Below are 19479 nucleotides of genomic sequence, written 5' to 3' on the forward strand. Positions count from 1 at the left end.
TGTTAGGCGAGTCCTGTAAGGGTCCAATGGCTTTGACAATTCCGACGATACCGAAGGGGGGCCTCGGAGTAGGAAAATGAGGCAGAGAAGTTGGTTTCTATGTAACCCAAATTATCCATAGCTAACCTTAGTTGTTCTGCGACAACGGCTAAGCCTCTATCTATCTAGCTTTACGGAGTACTTCATCCTGGGCTCGGAGTCAGTTGGCATGGTTAGGTTGCCTGAGGCAAACAATCGATCTCCGCACCATTCGAACTTCCTATAAGGCTTCAACGTCTCCAAAACCACTTCGACTAGACATCCTAAGGTCGAAATCTTGTCCTAGACCATCCAAAGATATCTTGTCTCAAGCATCGGCCATAATTGAAAGTCACGTTACTATCAGACAACATGCATGATGGACTCATTTTCAATGCTCAGAACGTCGGTTTCATGAGCAGTATTTCGCAGCAGAGAAAGCCGTCGACATACAACCCATTCACATTCTTTGGACCACCATCTTAAGTACTTAGTTTCCCGCCCTTGGGGAGAAAGCCCACAAGTTTGCCATAAAGGCCTTCACACTACCCGATAATCAAGCAGTAGACGCTATCCTTGAAAAGTCTGGGCTAAACCCTCGGGTGAATTCCAAGAGCATGAAATCTTCGTTGCTCAGTGTAAAAGTTGGGAGCATGATACCGATGAGGGTTGGGAATTGGCTGCCGATCAACTGAAAGATTATTTGCAGAATAATAATCCCGATCGGTCATGGACCATGTTTAGGGCTATCGGAACAAAAGTCAAAGTCTATAAATGGAAGGACGAAATAAAAAAGACGTCTTTGAAGCCAATGTTCTGGCAATTGGACCTTGGCAAGGCTAGCGATCGGTGCACATTTGAGAAAGCCATGGAGGAAGCCAGGTCTAGGGGTTGGGACTACGCACAAATGCATAAACAATATGGTGTGTCTTGATCATGTAGTAATATAGTCCTGATTAGGTTTGGAGAAGCGGGAAGGATATTAAGATATAGTTTTCAATGCAGGAGCATACTCTCTGTACCAAGGTAATTAGATGAAGCCTCACTCAAATCGAATGAAGCTTTTACCAGCTGATTTGAAAATGAAAACTAGGATCGTTGGCCTGCTTTTGTGATTCCCAGACCGGCCAAACAACTTCTACGAGAAATACCAACAACGTGCTTATCACTGTATTATTAGCTACCGGCTCTTGAGATAGTGATAGCACCAACCGTGTGGACAAGATTTGTACATCCAGGTCGCCATGCCATCGCGATCCATATTCCAACGCACTCATTACTCTTATCCCGATAGCGTGACCCATCTTTCAGATCACCGCAATCGAACTCCTCGTAAGCTGTCGGGTCTCTCTCCCGTGGTTGATCGCATGAACCAGAAGCGGACAGGGCGTGTACCCTCCCGGCACTTGTGTAGAACTGATATCGCTCATTAGAGTTGAACTGGAAAATCCATGATATCATCGCTTACCACTACTTCGCTCTCGTTTCTCCAAACCTGCAAAGCTATGCGAATGATATACTCCTCGCTGTCAAGATCAAAAGACGCCTTGACACCATCTCCCGATCCCGCGGTTCTGGATATCTGGCCAGCGCCGTAGTCGAAGATGAAACCGCAGAGCTTTCCAGACGTGCGGGAGAAGACAGCGTGCATTTTAGAGATTTTGAGTAGACTACCCTCTTCGTCCTCAGCAAGCCAAGTCAGTTTTTCCGGTGGCCGACTCGCCGGCCATAGGCCAAACATGTACCTCAAGGCTAGAGAAACTCCCGGGAAATGGTGTGAAGGTCGTGTGAGGCCGTAGGTGTAATCGCACTCGCGATTGAAAACCCAGGCTAGCCCTGTCTTCCAGAATGTTAGAACCAAGCCCATTCTTCGTCATGGCTGGGGAGTATCTCACCAGTCGCTCGTAGGGATTCTCCGTAAGTGCGTATGGGAGCATATCGTTCTTATCCCCCAAAATAATCTCCATATCTGTCTGCCCAAGCCCGGTCTTGGTTATCCTGATTCCCGCAATGTTGCCATCGCTCTGCAATACAGTATCGAGACCGTGGGACAAATGTTCCTGCTGCTGCCAGAAGGTGAAGCCACATATTCTTTCATCTTCTTTCACTGACAGGCAGCCAACTTCTCGATACCACTGTCCTAGGTAAACTTGCTCTGTTGAGCCCCAGAACTCGAAGCAAAGACCAGCGATGTGATCAAGCCCCCTTGTCCGCCCGGGCATACCTGTCGACACACCTATGCGTCGTACACCAGCTAGCAAGACCGACGTGAAGCAGCCGTTGCCGCGCCAAAAATTAGCAGGTGCGTTATACATTACATCTTTACTGTTTGGAAAATTATGCGGGTTGTCCTCTTCCGCACTGGTATCTGTGAAAGGTATTCGCGAGAGGAGTGGAGTCGTAGAAGATGTACTACACGCATACTGTATGCCCAGCGATTGGACGGCCCCTGAACAAAACTGCAGGGTTAAGACTGTTTAGCTATTTGCATACGAGGGAAACCAAGTCAGATTTAGTATTTACCTCAACGCTAGCAAGTATCGCTGAAATGGGCATCCCCGTAGGTGAAGACATGATCTGTCGTGAATATTTCTCTTCTTCTTCTCCTAGCTTAGCCATCGTTCGAAATTCCATATTCCGGTTATAGCTCGTCCTCAACTAAAGTTTAAATCAACTGTGTTAGCTCATGTCGGATTCTGCTTGCGAAACGATGACCTAAACTGTACCTTGATAGCGCGGATGTCCCCGCTCACATAGGCCTTAGAAGTTTGAACTTCCAGCGAGACAATCCTCTCACCTGATGGCCCGTCTATGCAAAGGGACTGCTCGATACAGGTAGAACGCTTGCTCGCACTAGTGATGACCGTCCTCAGGCCGAAACTTGCTGTATGGCCATCTATATAGTAAAAGGCAAAGCCTCTGAAGTGGCCGCTCGTCTCATCGTGTAAAGCAGAGATCCGGTTGAGACGTGAGACCAAGGCCCCCCCAGGGCCTCCAAAGTCCATGTTCAGAAACAAGGGGTCGTCCGCCCGCGTAAATACAGGCGTAGGAGGATAAATGATGTCACGGCCAGAGGTGTCGGGTTCGTCAGGATGCCACAGCGCAGATCTATAGTCTGCTATTTGCGTTGGAGTATCCCGCAACTTTTGACGTTGGACTCTCTCCAAAACCTGAAGTGACACAATCCTGCATGCCTTAAATGTCCTGTTAGCCGGATACTAGTTCGTATAGAACAAATCTTACATCAAGTCCCAATATTACTCCCCTCAGCCGTGTATCATGACACGGCTCCATGTTTGCGACCCCGACACCGTCAGGAAGATCAGTAACAACACCTATATTCTTCCAAACGATATCGTCGGTCCAGGTTCTGATTCGAAAACTGAGACCAACTATACCGCTTGCAGAGGCAGCGACCCGCATACCAGTCAAGCAATCGTTTGGATGGAGACATATGTGAACTTCATCCTGAGGTATGATGTAACCAGCACGAGAGAACTCTTCAAAGATTTCCATGTCGTTACCCTCGGAGATTCTTATGCCAGATATGTAATATACTCCATCAAAAAGTATGCGTGACACGGATATCTTCGAGTAAGGCCCCAAGTTCTGCGGTCTGAAAATGATAGATTGATATCCAAATAATCGTGCACCCATCGGAACGTCACGACAATCCTCGTTCAATGCCGGGGTATGTACAGACCGTTTAGACTCACAGCATTCTGAAGCCACATCCAACTGAACGCTTCCGAGGTCTTGGAGACAAATCTGCTGGTCAAGAAGTGGGATCAAGGTTTGAGCCAAAGCATCTAAGCAGAGCCAAATACGGCGGCGATTGCGCATGTGGCCAGTTTCCGTTTTGTCAAGTATACTATGCCTCAAGTTGAAGTAAAGACTTCTCCAATCGATCCTGAAATTTGAAAACGGTAAAAAGAAGCCCATCTCTCGAACGACCGAAAAGCGGCTTTTCCAGAAGTTCTGCGACAGATGATCCGGACTGGTCAGCTTAGACACAAACTTGGATGACAGTCGCAGGTTGCAAAGATCTGCTGATTCCAACATGGTAATTATCAAATGCACCATTTCCGGCGAAAGCTTGGCGAATATATCATCATGTATCTGAGAGTCAGTCGTGGCTCGAGGGAGTATGGAATTATTTCTGGGAGCTGGGTTTGTAGAATTAAAAGTGAAAGTGCGAGGATCAGCCATAAGGAATCTCCAGGGCCTGGGCAAGTCCTCTGGATCCTTTCTGCAGAAAGCCAGGGCGCCACCAAAGTCATGGCTGTGGCATGGCATGTCGAAATTGTCATATGGCAGGCAGTAGAGAAGCTGGAATAGAAGCTGAGCGATACGTTGCGGCTTAGCAGGGTGATGATGCGTTAAGGAAACCTTTTGAAGAAGCAACTGCCAGCAGATTTCGTGAAAACCAAATGCCCGTTCATCAGACAGCAAGCTGATCAAGGGATGGCGACTCCATGTTTCTCCATGTCCTGGGTTCATGTACGATGTTTCAGGGTCACTGCTAGCCAGGAGGTCGTGACGATCTGGGTCTAGGAAGCCAACACCAGTGCAGGTCACGGGTGAAAATCCTCCATCAGAGGCCACTTTGATAGGGTGAGCTTCGGAAACTATAGGAGAGGTACTTGTACCAACCTGCACGAATCTCTCGCTTCCAATCCAGTCGCTTTGGAGGATCACTTGGATCTGGCAGAGGTTCGCATGGCTCAAGGATGACTCCACAGAGGGAACAGAACTGATCCATATTTGTCCTAGCAAGACACCAGGTTCCGCCAACACCGAGTCTCAGGGTGATGAAGGCGGCTAGCCCTGCAAAACGAATATGCCTTGGGTAGGTTAGGAGTCTGACAAAGATAGCTGGCTACCACAGAAAGTTGTGGGTCAGGAATAAGAATGCTAATGCCTGAGGCAACCAAAGTCACCAACGACCTGGCGTATCCTCCGCCTATAGGGTACCTCAATTAAGGACGTGTTGCTTGGCTTGTTTATAAAGTCTTTGGACAAATGAAAACAAGATATAGCACTGGAGATAGTATCCAAGCGCAGTCATATTTACAGTTTAATTACTGGCTAGTTTAGGCCATTGGCTCAAGTTGGCTAAATTAATTAAATAGACTGTCAACCGCCCCTACTAATAGAATAAACAGAAATAAAAGTAAGCAAATAGATATGAAGAGGTAAAATATCAATATCACTATCATACCTCTATAGCTCATCTAACCAGACGCGTAACAATGCCTGTGCCAGTGATCGACAAATAGTGTTGCCTGTTTGGAAAGTACGCTGGCATCTCGAGTTTCGGTACCGACGTGCTGTTCCCTCCGGGAGTCCGACCGTGTCGCATCAAGACTCTCGGCCCGAATGATCTCACCTTGCACAAGTCAATGAAATTTGAAACCTAGATGCATGTCTGACGCTCTGTGCGCTTTTCCACTTTTCTGCTTCTCCCTTCAGCCACACAACGAAGATGATCTACATCATGGGCCGGGTACTAGTCGTTCTTATAGGTAAGATGGTTCGATGTCAGCATCGCTTCTATTTTTGGGCATCGTCATGGTCATACCGACATGTTGTGTTAGCGAGGCTTGTTGTTCTTGGTCTCGCACATGTTCCTCCATGCACGCTTGCACAGTAATTGCCCACGTCTACCACTCAAATCGCGCCGGATGACGACTATGCATGAACTTTCCGAAAGTGCATTAGAATAACAGTAGTCGACGGCGACATGTTTGAATGGAAACATCCCTCAGATATTCTGAATTATCCATCAGCCAAACATTGCAAATCTCGACACCATTGTACATGTTTCGTCAATTTACGACGTTGTCCGCGTTTATCCTGCTCACTTTCTTCCCATAGTTTATTCAAGCGTGAGAAGATGGAGCCTTTTGTCTGAAGCTTCAAGAGCTTATGCCACACCGCGTCCTTCTGCCGCTAAGTGGTGGATACAATCGCTCAGGCTCGCCCTACTACTCTGGCCAGGAGAGAGAATTAAGGCCCTGTTACGTCTTTGCACCTACTAGGAGCTCCTAGGTGGCACGATTCGTTAGAGAAGTGACCAAGAATAGTAGTCCTAGAAGCCACAAGTTCACCTTCCGCAGTGGCGGCCATACGATTTGGGGCAGTGCTGCAAACTTTGCAGGTGGTATCACGGTTGATATGCGAGCCATGAATCAGGTCGAATTGAGTTCAGACCGGAGGTCTGCCAAGATAATCCACCCGTTTATTCATCCTTTCTTTCTATCCCTGGCCAACGTTCAAGCAATACTGGCCTTGAGAATGTCGCATACATCACCAAGAAAACCAACGGGTCTTTACTTGAAGGAAACTCGAGGTAAATCATTGTGCCGGAGTGCACACTAACTCTGAATCTGACACATGCACATAGGACTATGGGCCTTATGTACTTGTTTCAAAACGGTGATTCGAGCTTGTATACGGCCTCTGGGAAGAGGGCACAAGACTTATAGCTGATCTTCAGATCGTTCATCTCCTTCAACCACATGCTGTGATTAATGGAATAAATACGTTAAGTCTCGAACCTGGTGGATACGAATTTGTCGTGGCTGTATTGACAACTGCCTGTTCCGATCGCGAAGACGATGGTAAGGTCTAGAAGGCCTTGTAGGTGATCATGAACAACCAAATACGTGTCTTATAGGAAGAGATTCTACATTTCTTGCAAGTATTTAAAATATACGGACAAGTCGCAGGACCCAATCGATAGCTATGACAAAGCCATCAAGCGCGAAATACAATCTGTTAGCCAGAAGTATGACCCTCAAGGAGTATTTCAGAAACTTGTGCCAGGAGGGATTAATTATTCCAATTAGGGAGGTAAAGAACTTAATAGATACTAATGATTTCTTAACTCAAAGCAGGAGGCACTAACATTTCACAATCTCTATAAGTAAAGGACTTATTTGTTAGTAGCGACTTCATTGGTATATCAACTCATCGGACACCGCTGGATTCTGGCTAGCTTAGCTGTATCGGTTCAGTAGACTCGCTGCGTGATGCGTAACCTGAAAAAGCTCTCCTTGCTAACAATCTGAGCGTAGGCACCGAGGTACAAATAATAGACAAGTTGATCTCAACGCCTGACCAAATGACAAGATCAACACCCGTAGCTCCTAATACTTGATGTCAGTTAAATGACTGTAACCAGTTCTAGAATACCAACTCACGCGTCTTTTGTTGATCGGTCGCAGAACTGAACTCATAAATCGTGTAAAGCCTCAATATTGCCACTAGGCATACACTAGATTGCATTAGGAGTTTGAGCGATAGGAGCCGACCAAAGAGCATATACTTACAGGCTTCCACACCCAAAAACAGCCATAAGCGCAATCCTTGCCCTCGATGAAATTTGCAAAGCCTTGAGAAAGGGCCAGGGTGCAACAAGAATAGCCAGGTCGTTGAAAACGTTTATGCCTGCCAGCGTATATTGCATGATTCCTTGATTCACGCATCGTCCAGGGATGGTCTGATCCCAAAACTTGGCAACAGGCCAGCAGGACATTGGTAAAATTAGGCAGGGTAGTGTACATATCAGCAGATAAGATATGTGAAGGTACGTTGAGCGACAGGCAACGTAAAAATCTTTTGTACAGTACCAATGTCGAAAACTTCACGGCGAGCTGTGTGAAGTTATAGGCAATAATTGTAGCAAGGCGAGCCTGAAGGAATCGTTGCAACGTGGCGGGTAAAACCACATCTCCAAGTACAAAGCGAATGCTTAGCATTTATGTCAGTTCTAACATTGGCGGGGATATGTGCTCTCTGTAGTTACTGAACATAGATGCCGTAAGAAAGCCGACGGCCCCGAACTGAGAAGGCATTAGACGATATAAATTGGAGAAAGAAGTATAGGGAATATCCACGAACAGCAGCAATGATGGCAAGCCAATCCTCCCAGCCAATGTAAGCCAATATCGTGCGGGTGATGGTCCTTAAAATTACACACAAGACAGACAGTGCCGTTAATAAGAACCCAGAGATAATCAGGGCATGATTTCTAGCCACGATAGATATGTTTGCGATAAGCCACATAGTGAAATACTAACGTTGTATTAAGTCAATAGAATTCCAAGAGCGAAAGTAGGCGGGGTCTACCTCAAAACATGTGTATTTATCAAGGCTTCATGTTTCTCTAGGAGATATTTAAGTAATCTTACATCGCGTATCCTAATCAAGTATTGCACTTGGAAATGCCTCAAAGTAAATTCGAATTGATCTGTGCTTTTAGATACGTGGTGGACTAACTCAATAGACTTTATTTACCAAACCTTGAAATTCCCAGGCAATCCGTCGTTCATACTCTGGGGTAATGGTAAAAATCTATTGGTACTTTAAACTATGAAGTTCAGCACAGATACTTGCTTTCGGTCCCGACGTAAGTTAAGTCGGTTCCGAGCAGGATTTTATTGACCCTGAATACAACCATCCTGTGAACAGTGTGTTAGTCGCGCTAATAAGCGCTAACATCGACAATGTGAATGTGTATCATAGATCATGTTGGCCCAAGAAGCAGCACCTGTACACAGTCTTCGAACAGCAGAGCATTTAATATGTGGCCAACTGCAATCGATTATACTAACATCCATATATAATTACTAAAACTACTCACTATCGAAAGGCTACGGACCGAGCTAGTAATTATAGGTACAATAACTAAACCTACCGTGAGGTAATAAAGTTATGAGTTATATTAAGAATCCTTAAGAACCCTGAACCTTGTCGATGTACTGTGCCATTTATGTATCACAATATATGGCGCAATAGAAGTTACATTGTAGAATAGTGCCACAAATCTCACTGCAGTGCTAGATGCTGCCAGGGGTAGTGTTTCAGATAGGTCAGCAGCTTCCACTTCGGCAGATTTAATTAATCCCCGCACTTTTCGCTCGGCGATAAGTAAACACCTTGGGACCGAATACGATTTGTTCTTTAGCATTCATACGCATTTATGATTATATCTGTATCTAGATTGCCGTAGCTATTAGCACAGACAGTTATTGTATAGTAGAGTCTATGAGTGTTGCTTGAGGTATAAGATGAGTTCTAAGGCTCTTCTTTTCCTTTAATATCAATTACATCTACAATCAACAGTATATTCCAGCGATTTTCGAATATGCTCTTTAAACTCTCTTATTTTCTTGTGCCGGTATGGCTCTGGCTTATTTCTTTTGGATGTTATATTCATTACCTTGGTCTTTTGAGTCACTCGTTTTATCACGTGCAGAGAGGGTTCAAAGGACTGGGTATAAAACCAAATAAGTTAGTTAATAAACTGCCTTTGTTTTAAGGAATACTTTAGGTACATTATATTCATAATTTAACTTTTGAACTTAAAGTTAAACAGGTTAAACAGTAAGTGACAGCTCGTTATACTTTTACAATGTCCACTACAGTAACCTTTCCATAACAGTAGCAACACTAATCCATTGCCTGATAAGCATATCTTCAATCCAACCCACTCTAGTTACCACTAACAAAGCCTCGTACCATCTCGTCCAGATCGACCGAATACAGCCAGTCAATATCAAATGGTTTCGTCTCAACATCACCCTGATTAGGCATCCTCCTTTTGTTAATCTCATTGTTCAGCTCAATGATCTTATCAACACGCTCCTGTCTTCCCTTCTGCCATCGTCCAAGAGCATCACTAAGACCCTCACTGTTATTCTCCTTCAACTGAGCAAGAACACCAGCGAACGTGTACACATCCTCAAAAGCTTGGTTCACACCTTGGCCGGCGGTGGGGGGAATAGCGTGTGCTGCGTCGCCGAGAATAGCGACGCGGCCGTACTTATCACTAGAAGCCCACGTCTCAAGCTTGGGGAGGAGATAAAATGGCCAGAGATTGACTCTCTTGGGCGAGATTTCTGAGGTTGAGTTTGCGACGATGGCGGGGAAATCCTCGTTGCCTTCGCGGAGAAAGTCAACGCACCACGTCTTATCAGAGTTCATCGCCTTCCAAGCATCACGGCCTGGATCTTCACCGACAAAGACCTTTTGCTTTCCGATTAAAACTTCCGAACCATCAGATAACTGTGGTGCAATGACGAAGGCGCCGCGTTTGTCGTGCATGAAGGTAGCTGGAAGCTTGTACTCGTTGTTCTCCAACTTGAGCTGCTTGGCAGGAACAGCAGCTGTGACACCGATCATGTTGGTAAACTTTGGCTCTAGGTCTGGATGGAGATACTTTCTGACACGAGAGTGAATACCATCAGCTCCAACAAGAAGACCAGCAGTCTCTTCGCTCCCGTCCGTAAAGCGCCACGTGACACTATCCTCCGTCTCGCTAACAATATTCTCAAACTTTCTCCCATACTCAACCTTGATACCCGCTTCTTTAACAAGATCAAGAAGAACATTAATGAGCTCAAAGCGATAAACACGGATACCAGAGTATCCATATTTCTCTTGATTGCCAAACTCAAAGACGTCCACGAGCTTATCGTCTTGGGAGTAAAAATACAAGTCCTGGAATTTGTAGGACTTGGGGAGCAGGCGTTCAAAGACGCCGAGCTTGTCTAGGGCGCGGAGGGAGTTGGGTGATAGCATGATGGCACCGCCGATGTCGAGGGGTGCGCTTTGCTGTTCGTAGGCGGCGGATTGTATGCCTTGTTGGTGAAGGGCGAGTGCAAGGGCGAGACCCGAGAGGCCTGCTCCGATGATGGCGACTTGTGGGGATGGCATGGTGACTTTGAAGAAGGGAAGAAGACAGGTTTGGAGTTGAAGATGTATAGAGTGAAAGTCTTGTTTTGGTGTTCTGAGATGTGAATATAGGTATGATTGATGAGTTGGTGAGTTTCTGATGCATCACCACCTTGTCCATAGCCTCCTATATATACACAACGCCCGCAACCACCCTTCCTCCCGAATCCTCCCACAATCCTATAATAAAGCAATCCCCATCCTGCGGTAATTTACTCGGTCTCGGTCTTTTGCCAAAAATCCCTTCATTCTCACACAATCGTGCCGCTCTCATCCGTCTCAGCCAATCATCTTGACCAGAACTCCTCTTCTACCGGCCGAGTCGATCCATCCGGCCGATATCCATTCCTTCTCGGCCGGCTAACGATCAGCACTGCCTCTTCCTCAGGCTAGCTCGCTCTCTGAATGATCATCTATAGGCTAGGTCGCTTATTGATGCGCCCGCTGTAATGCTCGGACTTGCTAGTGCTGATTTCCAACCTGCGGCGCGGTTTTCGCATAGCCATAGTAACCGCCCGGCCGAGATATCGGGTCCGAGTGACTCGGCCGGGATAATGGGAAGGGGATATGCTATAAAGACTGAGTATGTGACGCGCAGTAGGTTTTTTTCATCGGTTCACTCACATTCACAATCAACTCCTTCAGAAACTTTTCGAAACATCATAAATACCCTCCCCCTGAACACCCAGTCTCATACTCTGAGCGCCTTCTAACCCTCATCCTCACTTGGCATCTGTGATCTGCGCAGATCTACCCCAGTCAAAACAACTACCGCTTCTCCACCAAAATTCACTTCAAAATGCACTTTCTCTCCATTGGTGGAACAGGCCGCAACGGCTCTTTGGCCGTCCAAGAGGCTCTATCCCGCGGCCACACAGTAACGGCCCTCGTCCGCAACACAAACTCCGCCAAACTCCCTTCTCACTCCAACCTCACCCTCGTCCAGGGAACACCAACTTCAGAGTCCGACATCGTCAGGGCTCTTACAACACCTCAACCTCCGGATGTAGTCATCTCAGCTCTTGCGCAGGTCAGAGCCACAGAGTCGCCTTTCGCAGCTCTGCACCCTGACACTACACCTGATTTCCTGGCTGTGAGCATGCGTGCTCTCCTCGCTGCCACTTCCCAAGCAAATATCTCCCCAAAGATCGTGGTAAACTCTGCTCAAGGCGCTGGATCATCGTGGCGCTCTATGAATCTCCCTGGAAAAATGATCTTTAGCCACGGAAGTATGGGCATTGGCCTCAAGGATCATAACGAGGTTGATCGTCTGGTTAGAGAGAGTGGGCTGACTTTTGTCCTTTCTCGGCCCGTTATGCTTGGGGAGGGTGAAGCCCAGCCTGTCAAGGTTTGGCCTGATGATGGAAAGGGTTGCGCTTGGATGCCCAAGATTACTAGGGGGAGTGTTGGAAAGTGGCTTATTGATGCAGCTGAAAGCAGCGACTGGGACGGACAGTCTCCTGTTCTCAGCAACTAGGACATTTTGACATGGAAGCTTAAGGTGCATTGGTTACTCAGATATTATTTCTGGACTTTAGTTCCGTTTACTAGCTAACATTCTGGGATCAGAGAATATCGGACTTTAATATATGGTAGTAAAATAAACTTAGTAAAAGTATCCTAATCTTAGACTATGTTATCTAATTCTTTTGGCTATTTAGGATCAAGGTCCTATGTTTTCTTTCCTCCCCTAGCTAGCTTCATATATATTTCATAATGAATTACTGTTCCTTTGCCCTAAAAAGCTGGCCTCCGTAATAGCGACTTGGCCTGAGAAACCCAGCCGGCGTCTTTTCCACCAGGCAAACCTCTTCATGACCCTCACGCTCCTCTGCATCTATGAGCCTCATCCCCGCAAGTTCCTCATTCTTCAGCAGCATAGGCCCCTCACCTATTTTCTCTTTCGCCCACGTATCCCAGGCCTTGATTTTTAGCTTCCTGTCTGGCACCCATTCTGCACTGCTACTCCAAGAAGTAGGTAGTCTCGCGTCTGTATTGAGAATCCTCCATGGACGTCCGGCAGCTAACGGATAGATCCATTTCTTATCAGTCATATACGCCTCGTTATTCAAACGCATGTAAATGAGCGACAGCTTCCAATACCGACCTTGCACCGCCCCCTCAATTACGTGTTTGATGGTAGGAAAAGCCCAAGTCGTAGTCCGCCCTCTTTTTATATGACAGCGCAATAGTGTCGTGTAAATGTTTCGTTTGTAGGAGCTCAACGGCGCCGATGAACCCAAAATAGTGATATCTGGGTCAGCTGCGGTATCTGGCAGCTCAACTACCTGCTGCAGGGCTGTAATGATCGATTTCCAGACTGACCCCTCATCCTGCTGATGCCTTTCTGGACACGGCGTCTTGTGCTGCATGCCCACGCAATCAACGTGGAGGCTCTGTATATTTGGCAAAGCAATCGGATGGAAGCAGTCATCCGAGTCCCAAGTGCCAAACATTGCATCGCACAAAGAGCTCATGTCGATATGGACGTGCTGCATTCGTGGCAGTATGGTGCGCAAATCCTCGCAAAGATGAGGCTTGGGTTCGTTGAGATTGTAATTTATGTTATCCGATGTACCCAAATCAAGCTCTAGGCCTGTGCAACTTGACGGAATGCTTCTCAGGATAGCTGAAACAATTGACTTCTGAATATAACAGAACGCGTCTCGATGATGGCGCGCTAGAGAGAAAGACCTGAGTTTTTTCATGTGCGGAATTACAGCCGTCGCCAGTTGAAGGAATGGATCATGAGTGTCGTGGTCAAAACCGCCTGGTGGGCAATTTATGTAGAGAGTCAAAGACCGTGTCAGAGCAGTAACGGCCCATCGATCATGGCATGCCTTAAAGAGATCCAGCCTGGGGTTGACAAAGAACACGAGGTCCTTGTATAGCAAGCGAAGAGCAACATCATGCCATTCTTTGTTAACGAGCAGACAAGAATGAAGGGTAGATTTCTGACTGTCGCAAGAGCTAATGTTCTCAAACACTTTGGTGAGAAGTTCGTGAGGGAGGATATTAGCCATTGCTTTGAAGGCTATTGTCACTCAGTAATTACAATCAAAGGCGAAATCGCGGTATTAAAGAGGAGGAGAATGACAAAATGGATCATGGAAGGGATTTACCGTGGAGGCTGTGCTGAGCATCCAGGCATCCTCTATTTCTCCTATTGGCAGGGGCGGAAGATGGGCCAATCAACGAACGTGGCTGAGTCAGGCCGACGGTCTGAAAATTGTAATGATATGACGAGCTTTAATTCGCTACCTAACGCTAAGTCGAATAGTTCAATAAAGGATATTTCTGCTTATAGTACTTCTCAAACAATGGCAATTTGTCAAGGAACTTATTTAGTTTCAGAAATATCAGCGGAGAGCTAAACTGTCCTCGAGAAGCAGAAAGTTATTAAGACTTTATTCAAAAGGCTACTAAAATAAGCTAGTAAAGAGCCCCCTAAGCTTGGGCTAAATGACCTAAATATTTAGATTTTAGTATTAAGATCTTGAGTATTCTTTCCTACACAGGACTATCCATCCTCGGGTTATAAATATAGAATAGGGCGTTTGCCCAAGCTGAGGCAATCAGTAACAGTTCGTCGGGGGATGTTTAAGTTTGTTCTAACGTTAGTTCAGGGCAACCGGGATTATTCCGGCGGACAAGGTATAATAAGGCTTCAAGATGACTTAGCTTATCGCTCGTACTGGTTGTCTTATCAAGGAATCAGGCTTTCTATTTTGTTCTTCTGGCTTGTAAACTAATTTGAAATGGAGTATCAAAAATGAACTCGTTCTATCTGGCCTAACAGCGACTAAAAATTTGCTCGTTATGAGATTTTAAAGAGTCTCGAGCGTTGACGCCTTCCGTGGGGACTCTCGTCGCTTCAAGCCCAGCTCACCATGCTTCAAACGATCGTACAATACCCATAGCCTCTTCGTCAACAACATCTAAAGTACTCACTAAAAACATAATTTGAAGTTAGGAATTTGACCTAAGAGCTTAACTCAGCACAGACAACTTACCTAGCAACAAGTACCCGGCGTTAACATGACCTAATGGCCCCTTCCAAGTTGATGGTGGCAAAATCCATGAGTCTCACAACAGCCGATATATCGCTCTGATTCGATAGCAGTAGTAGTTATACAACACCGTCAGTCCAGTCATTCTGCCTTGCTTTCAACACTAGTCGTTGGGCGTTAGGTGTACTGTACTCGATCCTATTCTCGTATCAGCATAAGCTCGTACCGAGGGTATTCTTTGGAAGAGAATACATGTTCTGTCCATGCAAATCAACGCCACGACCCGCTAGACCAAAAGTCTGCGAAAGCAAGGCGCGGAACTGCTCCTGTTGTCCCTCAACGCGCTGCAGAACAGCAAAATATACCTCTCGCGTGGTGCGCGAACCAGTGGGACTCTTCAATTGTCTTGAGCTTAAGATAGAGTTTCTCTATATCGTCCCACGAAAAGTTGAGCGAGCCGCACCAGACGGTAATATCGTTAGCATGAAGGAGTTCTTGAATAATCCACATGCGCCTCCAGTAACGTCGATCGCATAAGGCGTGAAGGGCTTTGCCTTCCCGCCTCGACCATAGGGCATGGTATCCTGAACCTCTTGGACGGAGAGGCTTGGAAGCCTGCGCTACCACGAACCGCATCGCGATGTCACTACTCTCGTCCTCCTGCCCGAGCCACACATAGACCTTGGCGGCGCTGTTGTAGATCTGTCGCATAAGTCCGACTTCATGGTTGCGCTCATGGATATTTGCCTGATCAATGCAGACAGCATCGATTCAGAACGAGGTTGGTTGAGTGATGATTGAGCTCTGTAGGCGTAGAAAGGAATACAGATTTTCCCCGATTGCAAGCTCGCCTTGATTCAGGAGCGTGATCTTCCGCTCGTTTCCTCGGTCACCCCATGTGTAAGAAAGCGCGGTATACACAGGACGCGACGATAGCTCTGCGCAGATGAAAGAGCCCGTGATACTTGTCGTCGTTGCAGGATCCAATTGGAATAAGCGGATCTGTCGATTCTCGAGAACAAACTTACGATAGGGTGATGAAGGTATTCCTCTGGGTAAGCTCGCAGATTGAATCAGTGGCTTTCTTCTGGTGTTCTCGAAAGGTTTTATGATGGTTCTCGCCATCTTAGATCTCCATCGATCCTCAGGCTGAGGATACCCCATGGCTTCAAGCACCGTATCCGCGAGCTCTCTCCAAAACATCTGGGCGGCCTTAGCTCTCTTTTCGAACCTAGCATTAATCTCACTCAACTCTTCACTTCTCATTATGTGGTCTCCGCCGTGGCCTTGGTGTCGGCTACAGTCTTCAATGGTGCATGGCTTCCAGACTTCGTGTGAAGACAAATGACCGTTTGGTAATACGCAATCCTTCGTCACACAGGGATTCCACGGGAGTCTCACCGGAGGTCTACTACTTTGTTCAAACCAAGGGAGCTCCCAAATCAAGGGGTGTATTTCTACAGCTCGCTGGACATCGTGGACCCAGGTGACTGTGTCTTCGATGATAGTGCCGTTGCTGACGGTGCCGCTGCTGCTGAAGGTGTTTCCAAAGGTAAAGTGAATACTGATGTACTTGCCGTAGTTGTCCATGCATTCATTAACGGGTACAGAATGTATTAAACTTTCGTCTGGCATCGAGGGCGGTACGCGAGGCAGATACTCAATAGCTTCATCGATTTGCGCATCGCTGGCTTCAGTTGTCGTTTGAACTGCGCGATTCTCTACCAAGAAGCGCATATCTTGCAACATCTCCATTGCTAAGACTTCCACCTCGTTTCCCTTTCCCAATCGTCGCGCGACAGCTCGGTAGCGTTCGAGCATGAATATACCTTCCGTCGTAGCAACAGCATGGAATATTGCATTCAAGTGCTCTGCCTTGACCTTGCACGTTCTCACGACAGTCTCGATCATCTGGTAGACCTCCTCGTAGAAATCTGTCCTAATGCGCTCCCTGGTAGCTCGGAGAATGCCCTGGACAAGTGCGAGGCTTTCAACCACTCTGCAAAACGCCTCTGGGACAGTTTCATTGTTCCTGAACAGTTGGTAAGCATCCCAAGATGCTCTCTATAATCCACATGACTGTAGAGATCAGATTCAAAATCTTAATGTCGGGCATCTTTCGGGAGTTAAGATCAGAGATTCCACGTTCGATGGGTGTCGATAGAATTTGGAGCGGAGAGCGTTAAGGATTGTGAGTTACCGTCTGGGGTCCTGTTGTGGAGGTATCCGATTTCTTTCTCTGGGGGGGGAATGAAGCAGACAGAATTCTCTGCAAGACGACAGGAGGTATCGCCCCCCCAAGGACTTGTATATGTGGCCGAGTTATCGCAACCATGCGGGCGCAGCAGGGCGGAGCACAGCACTCAGTTGTTTGAATTTGAATGGCTGGACCCAAACTTCGTTCTGATTCGCCTGCTTTGCTATGCCTGAAGCAGAACATTTCCCGGTTATAGCGCATTTGCGCACGCCGCCACGACTTGATTGAGACGGGTGCATAATGGTTCAGAAGCTGAGCTGAGCATGCGCTCGACCACCGTCGAGTGTTTCTACCTTCACCATCCCCGCATTGCATCCTCCCCAGGCCTCCCTCTCCGGGTTGCATTAATTTCGAATAACCTTTGTCCATTTTCGCCCTCGAATCTTTTTATGAACCTCCACCGTAGTCAACGCCACTCGCACGGCGTAGCTGCTTCTTACTCCCAGTGATATGCGGCTGGGCGTTGCTCATCGGGCACGAACGCCCAATCTCAAGTATCGATGAAGACATACCCTTCCTGTAAGACTCGGTGAGCATGCAAGCCACATCACATCACAGCGCATTCGTAGGGCATTCATGCCAATGGTTTCCACTCGCTGGCCTGGCCGCGACCGGGGGACATTGTGGGTGCCGTCGATCATTTTTCCAGCTGCAAAACAAGGCAGAGCAGTCATAACACCCTTCATACTGCCTGTCAGCTGCTCTGAGTTCTATCTGCAGGGCTAAGTCCTCAGCCATAAACCTCAACTGCAAATAATACATCTAGCTAACGATTTAGGCATTACATCATAATAACTAACCAATTACTACAGCGTAAAGTTGTCAGCTGCTCCCTGCTGCTCTAATCTAAGCAGTATTGATACAGAGGAGAAATAAGATATTAAGTTGCCCCGCAATCCAGGCCGTCAGGGAATTGCTCGGCGCTCATGTAGTGGCGTTAAGTGGTGGGGTTGAGTCGACTGACCTCGTGCAAATAAGCGGGGGTTGAAAGTAGGTCAGCCCTTACATTGAAATAGGACTCTTTCCTCGGTTTGCATAAGCATGTAGTTTTTAATCTAAAGCAGAACCTGACTCTCTCGAGCACAAAACCACACTTGCTAAAAACCTTAACATGGCCGAAGTTGCGGGACTCGCACTCGGGGCTGTCGGGGTTGTAGGTCTTATCGGCGCCTTTAAGGACACCATCGACCTCTTCGGCCTCTCGGCCGACTCTCGCGACCTGGGGCGAGACTATGAGATTTTGAGGATTAAACTCGATATACAGAAAACTCTTCTGCTTCAGTGGACTGAGTAGGCCTTTAACGCCAAGACGACTATGACCCACGTCTTGATCAAGCTCACACTCTGGAGGCAATGGGTCATACCTTAAGCTGCATTCGACTTCTTCTAACGGATGCGGCTACTCTAAGGGACAAGTATGGACTTGACGAAGCAAACGATCAAGAAGGAGCCACGCGCCTTGTTTCGGTCTCCTCTATTAGTGCCTGGCGTATGGGAGTATTCAAGACTCAACATGATGATTTCAAGAAACGAATAGCACAAGGGCGCGACAAGCCTTTCCGCAGCAGGGCGGTTTGGGCTGTTCGAGACAAACAGAAGTTTGAAACTCTGATCAGAGATCTCGCAGATCTTATTGAGAGTCTCGACAAGCTGGTGTCTGTCACCAGTAAACGACCCGCCCTTCGAGACTTGGCCGATGACGACGTGAGGAGTGTCTCTGGATTACGAAACCTAAATATTCTGCTTGAGGCCTCCCAGGGAACACACAGATTCATTTCGGAGTCTGCCCTACGAAGCATATCCTGCGCTTGCGAGGAGATCATACTTAACCGACTCTGGTTCAGGAAGATATATGAAAGGCGGGAGACCGTTGCAGATGCCCATCTGAACACCCTTAAATGGGCTCTTTATCCCCAAAAGGACGAGACTCACTGGCACGACCTGTCCAAGTGGCTCCGGAAACCTTCCCCACATGATGTATACTGGATATCCGGCAAAGCCGGCAGTGGAAAGTCCACTCTTATGAAGTGTCTTTATTACTCAGATCGCACCCGCAAGCTCCTTAAAGAATGGCCTCATCCCAGAATGTGCATGGTGGCCGACTTTTTCTTCCTCAATCTCGGAACCGAGGAGCAGAAATCCTTTGAAGGCTTATCGTGGGCACTTCTATACCAACTTCTGGAGCCTAAGCCGTCTCTCATACACAAGACCCTTCCGATATGATCAAGGAACTCAGAAAGTTGAGATCAATGATCCGAGCCTGCCGTCACTGTCAGAAATTCAACACGCGTTCAGGATCTTAACCCAAGAACGCGGCATGCAGAAGTGCTGTATATTTATTGACAGACTTGACGAGTACAGAGGCATGAAAGGATGATACCGCACATGCATAGATACCATATTTTGGATGAGAGCAGCCGTGATAAATAGTAATATTATATATATAGAGAAGTT

At 47.0% G+C, this 19479-nt stretch overlaps 5 protein-coding genes across 5 annotated transcripts; 2 read left to right on the forward strand and 3 right to left on the reverse strand.

The window, feature by feature from the left end:
* Nucleotides 1–1194: 1194 nt before the first annotated feature.
* Nucleotides 1195–4780, reverse strand: FSUBG_9195 (uncharacterized protein; the record flags this gene model as incomplete). Its single annotated transcript, XM_036687681.1, has 9 exons — nt 1195–1434; nt 1487–1858; nt 1914–2386; nt 2443–2467; nt 2542–2676; nt 2745–3212; nt 3262–3575; nt 3735–4622; nt 4672–4780. The coding sequence occupies 9 exons, from the start codon at nt 4778–4780 to the stop codon at nt 1195–1197; spliced, it is 3024 nt and encodes a 1007-aa protein (XP_036535337.1).
* A 4736-nt stretch (nt 4781–9516) lies between these two features.
* On the reverse strand, nt 9517–10740 carry FSUBG_9196 (salicylate hydroxylase; the record flags this gene model as incomplete). The annotated part of the gene is made up of 1 exon (XM_036687682.1): nt 9517–10740. One exon carries the CDS (start codon nt 10738–10740, stop codon nt 9517–9519), a length of 1224 nt encoding a protein of 407 aa, XP_036535338.1.
* An 817-nt stretch (nt 10741–11557) lies between these two features.
* On the forward strand, nt 11558–12235 carry FSUBG_9197 (uncharacterized protein; the record flags this gene model as incomplete). Its single annotated transcript, XM_036687683.1, has 1 exon — nt 11558–12235. The coding sequence occupies one exon, from the start codon at nt 11558–11560 to the stop codon at nt 12233–12235; it is 678 nt and encodes a 225-aa protein (XP_036535339.1).
* A 2696-nt stretch (nt 12236–14931) lies between these two features.
* Nucleotides 14932–16884, reverse strand: FSUBG_9198 (Pfs NACHT and ankyrin domain protein; the record flags this gene model as incomplete). Its single annotated transcript, XM_036687684.1, has 4 exons — nt 14932–14966; nt 15134–15515; nt 15690–16800; nt 16844–16884. 4 exons carry the CDS (start codon nt 16882–16884, stop codon nt 14932–14934), a joined length of 1569 nt encoding a protein of 522 aa, XP_036535340.1.
* A 1252-nt stretch (nt 16885–18136) lies between these two features.
* On the forward strand, nt 18137–19248 carry FSUBG_9199 (uncharacterized protein; the record flags this gene model as incomplete). The annotated part of the gene is made up of 2 exons (XM_036687685.1): nt 18137–18315; nt 18396–19248. 2 exons carry the CDS (start codon nt 18137–18139, stop codon nt 19246–19248), a joined length of 1032 nt encoding a protein of 343 aa, XP_036535341.1.
* Nucleotides 19249–19479: the final 231 nt, after the last annotated feature.

This window comes from Fusarium subglutinans (genome assembly GCF_013396075.1).
Source record: "Fusarium subglutinans strain NRRL 66333 chromosome Unknown NRRL66333_c0000137, whole genome shotgun sequence".
Lineage (NCBI taxonomy): Eukaryota > Fungi > Ascomycota > Sordariomycetes > Hypocreales > Nectriaceae > Fusarium > Fusarium subglutinans.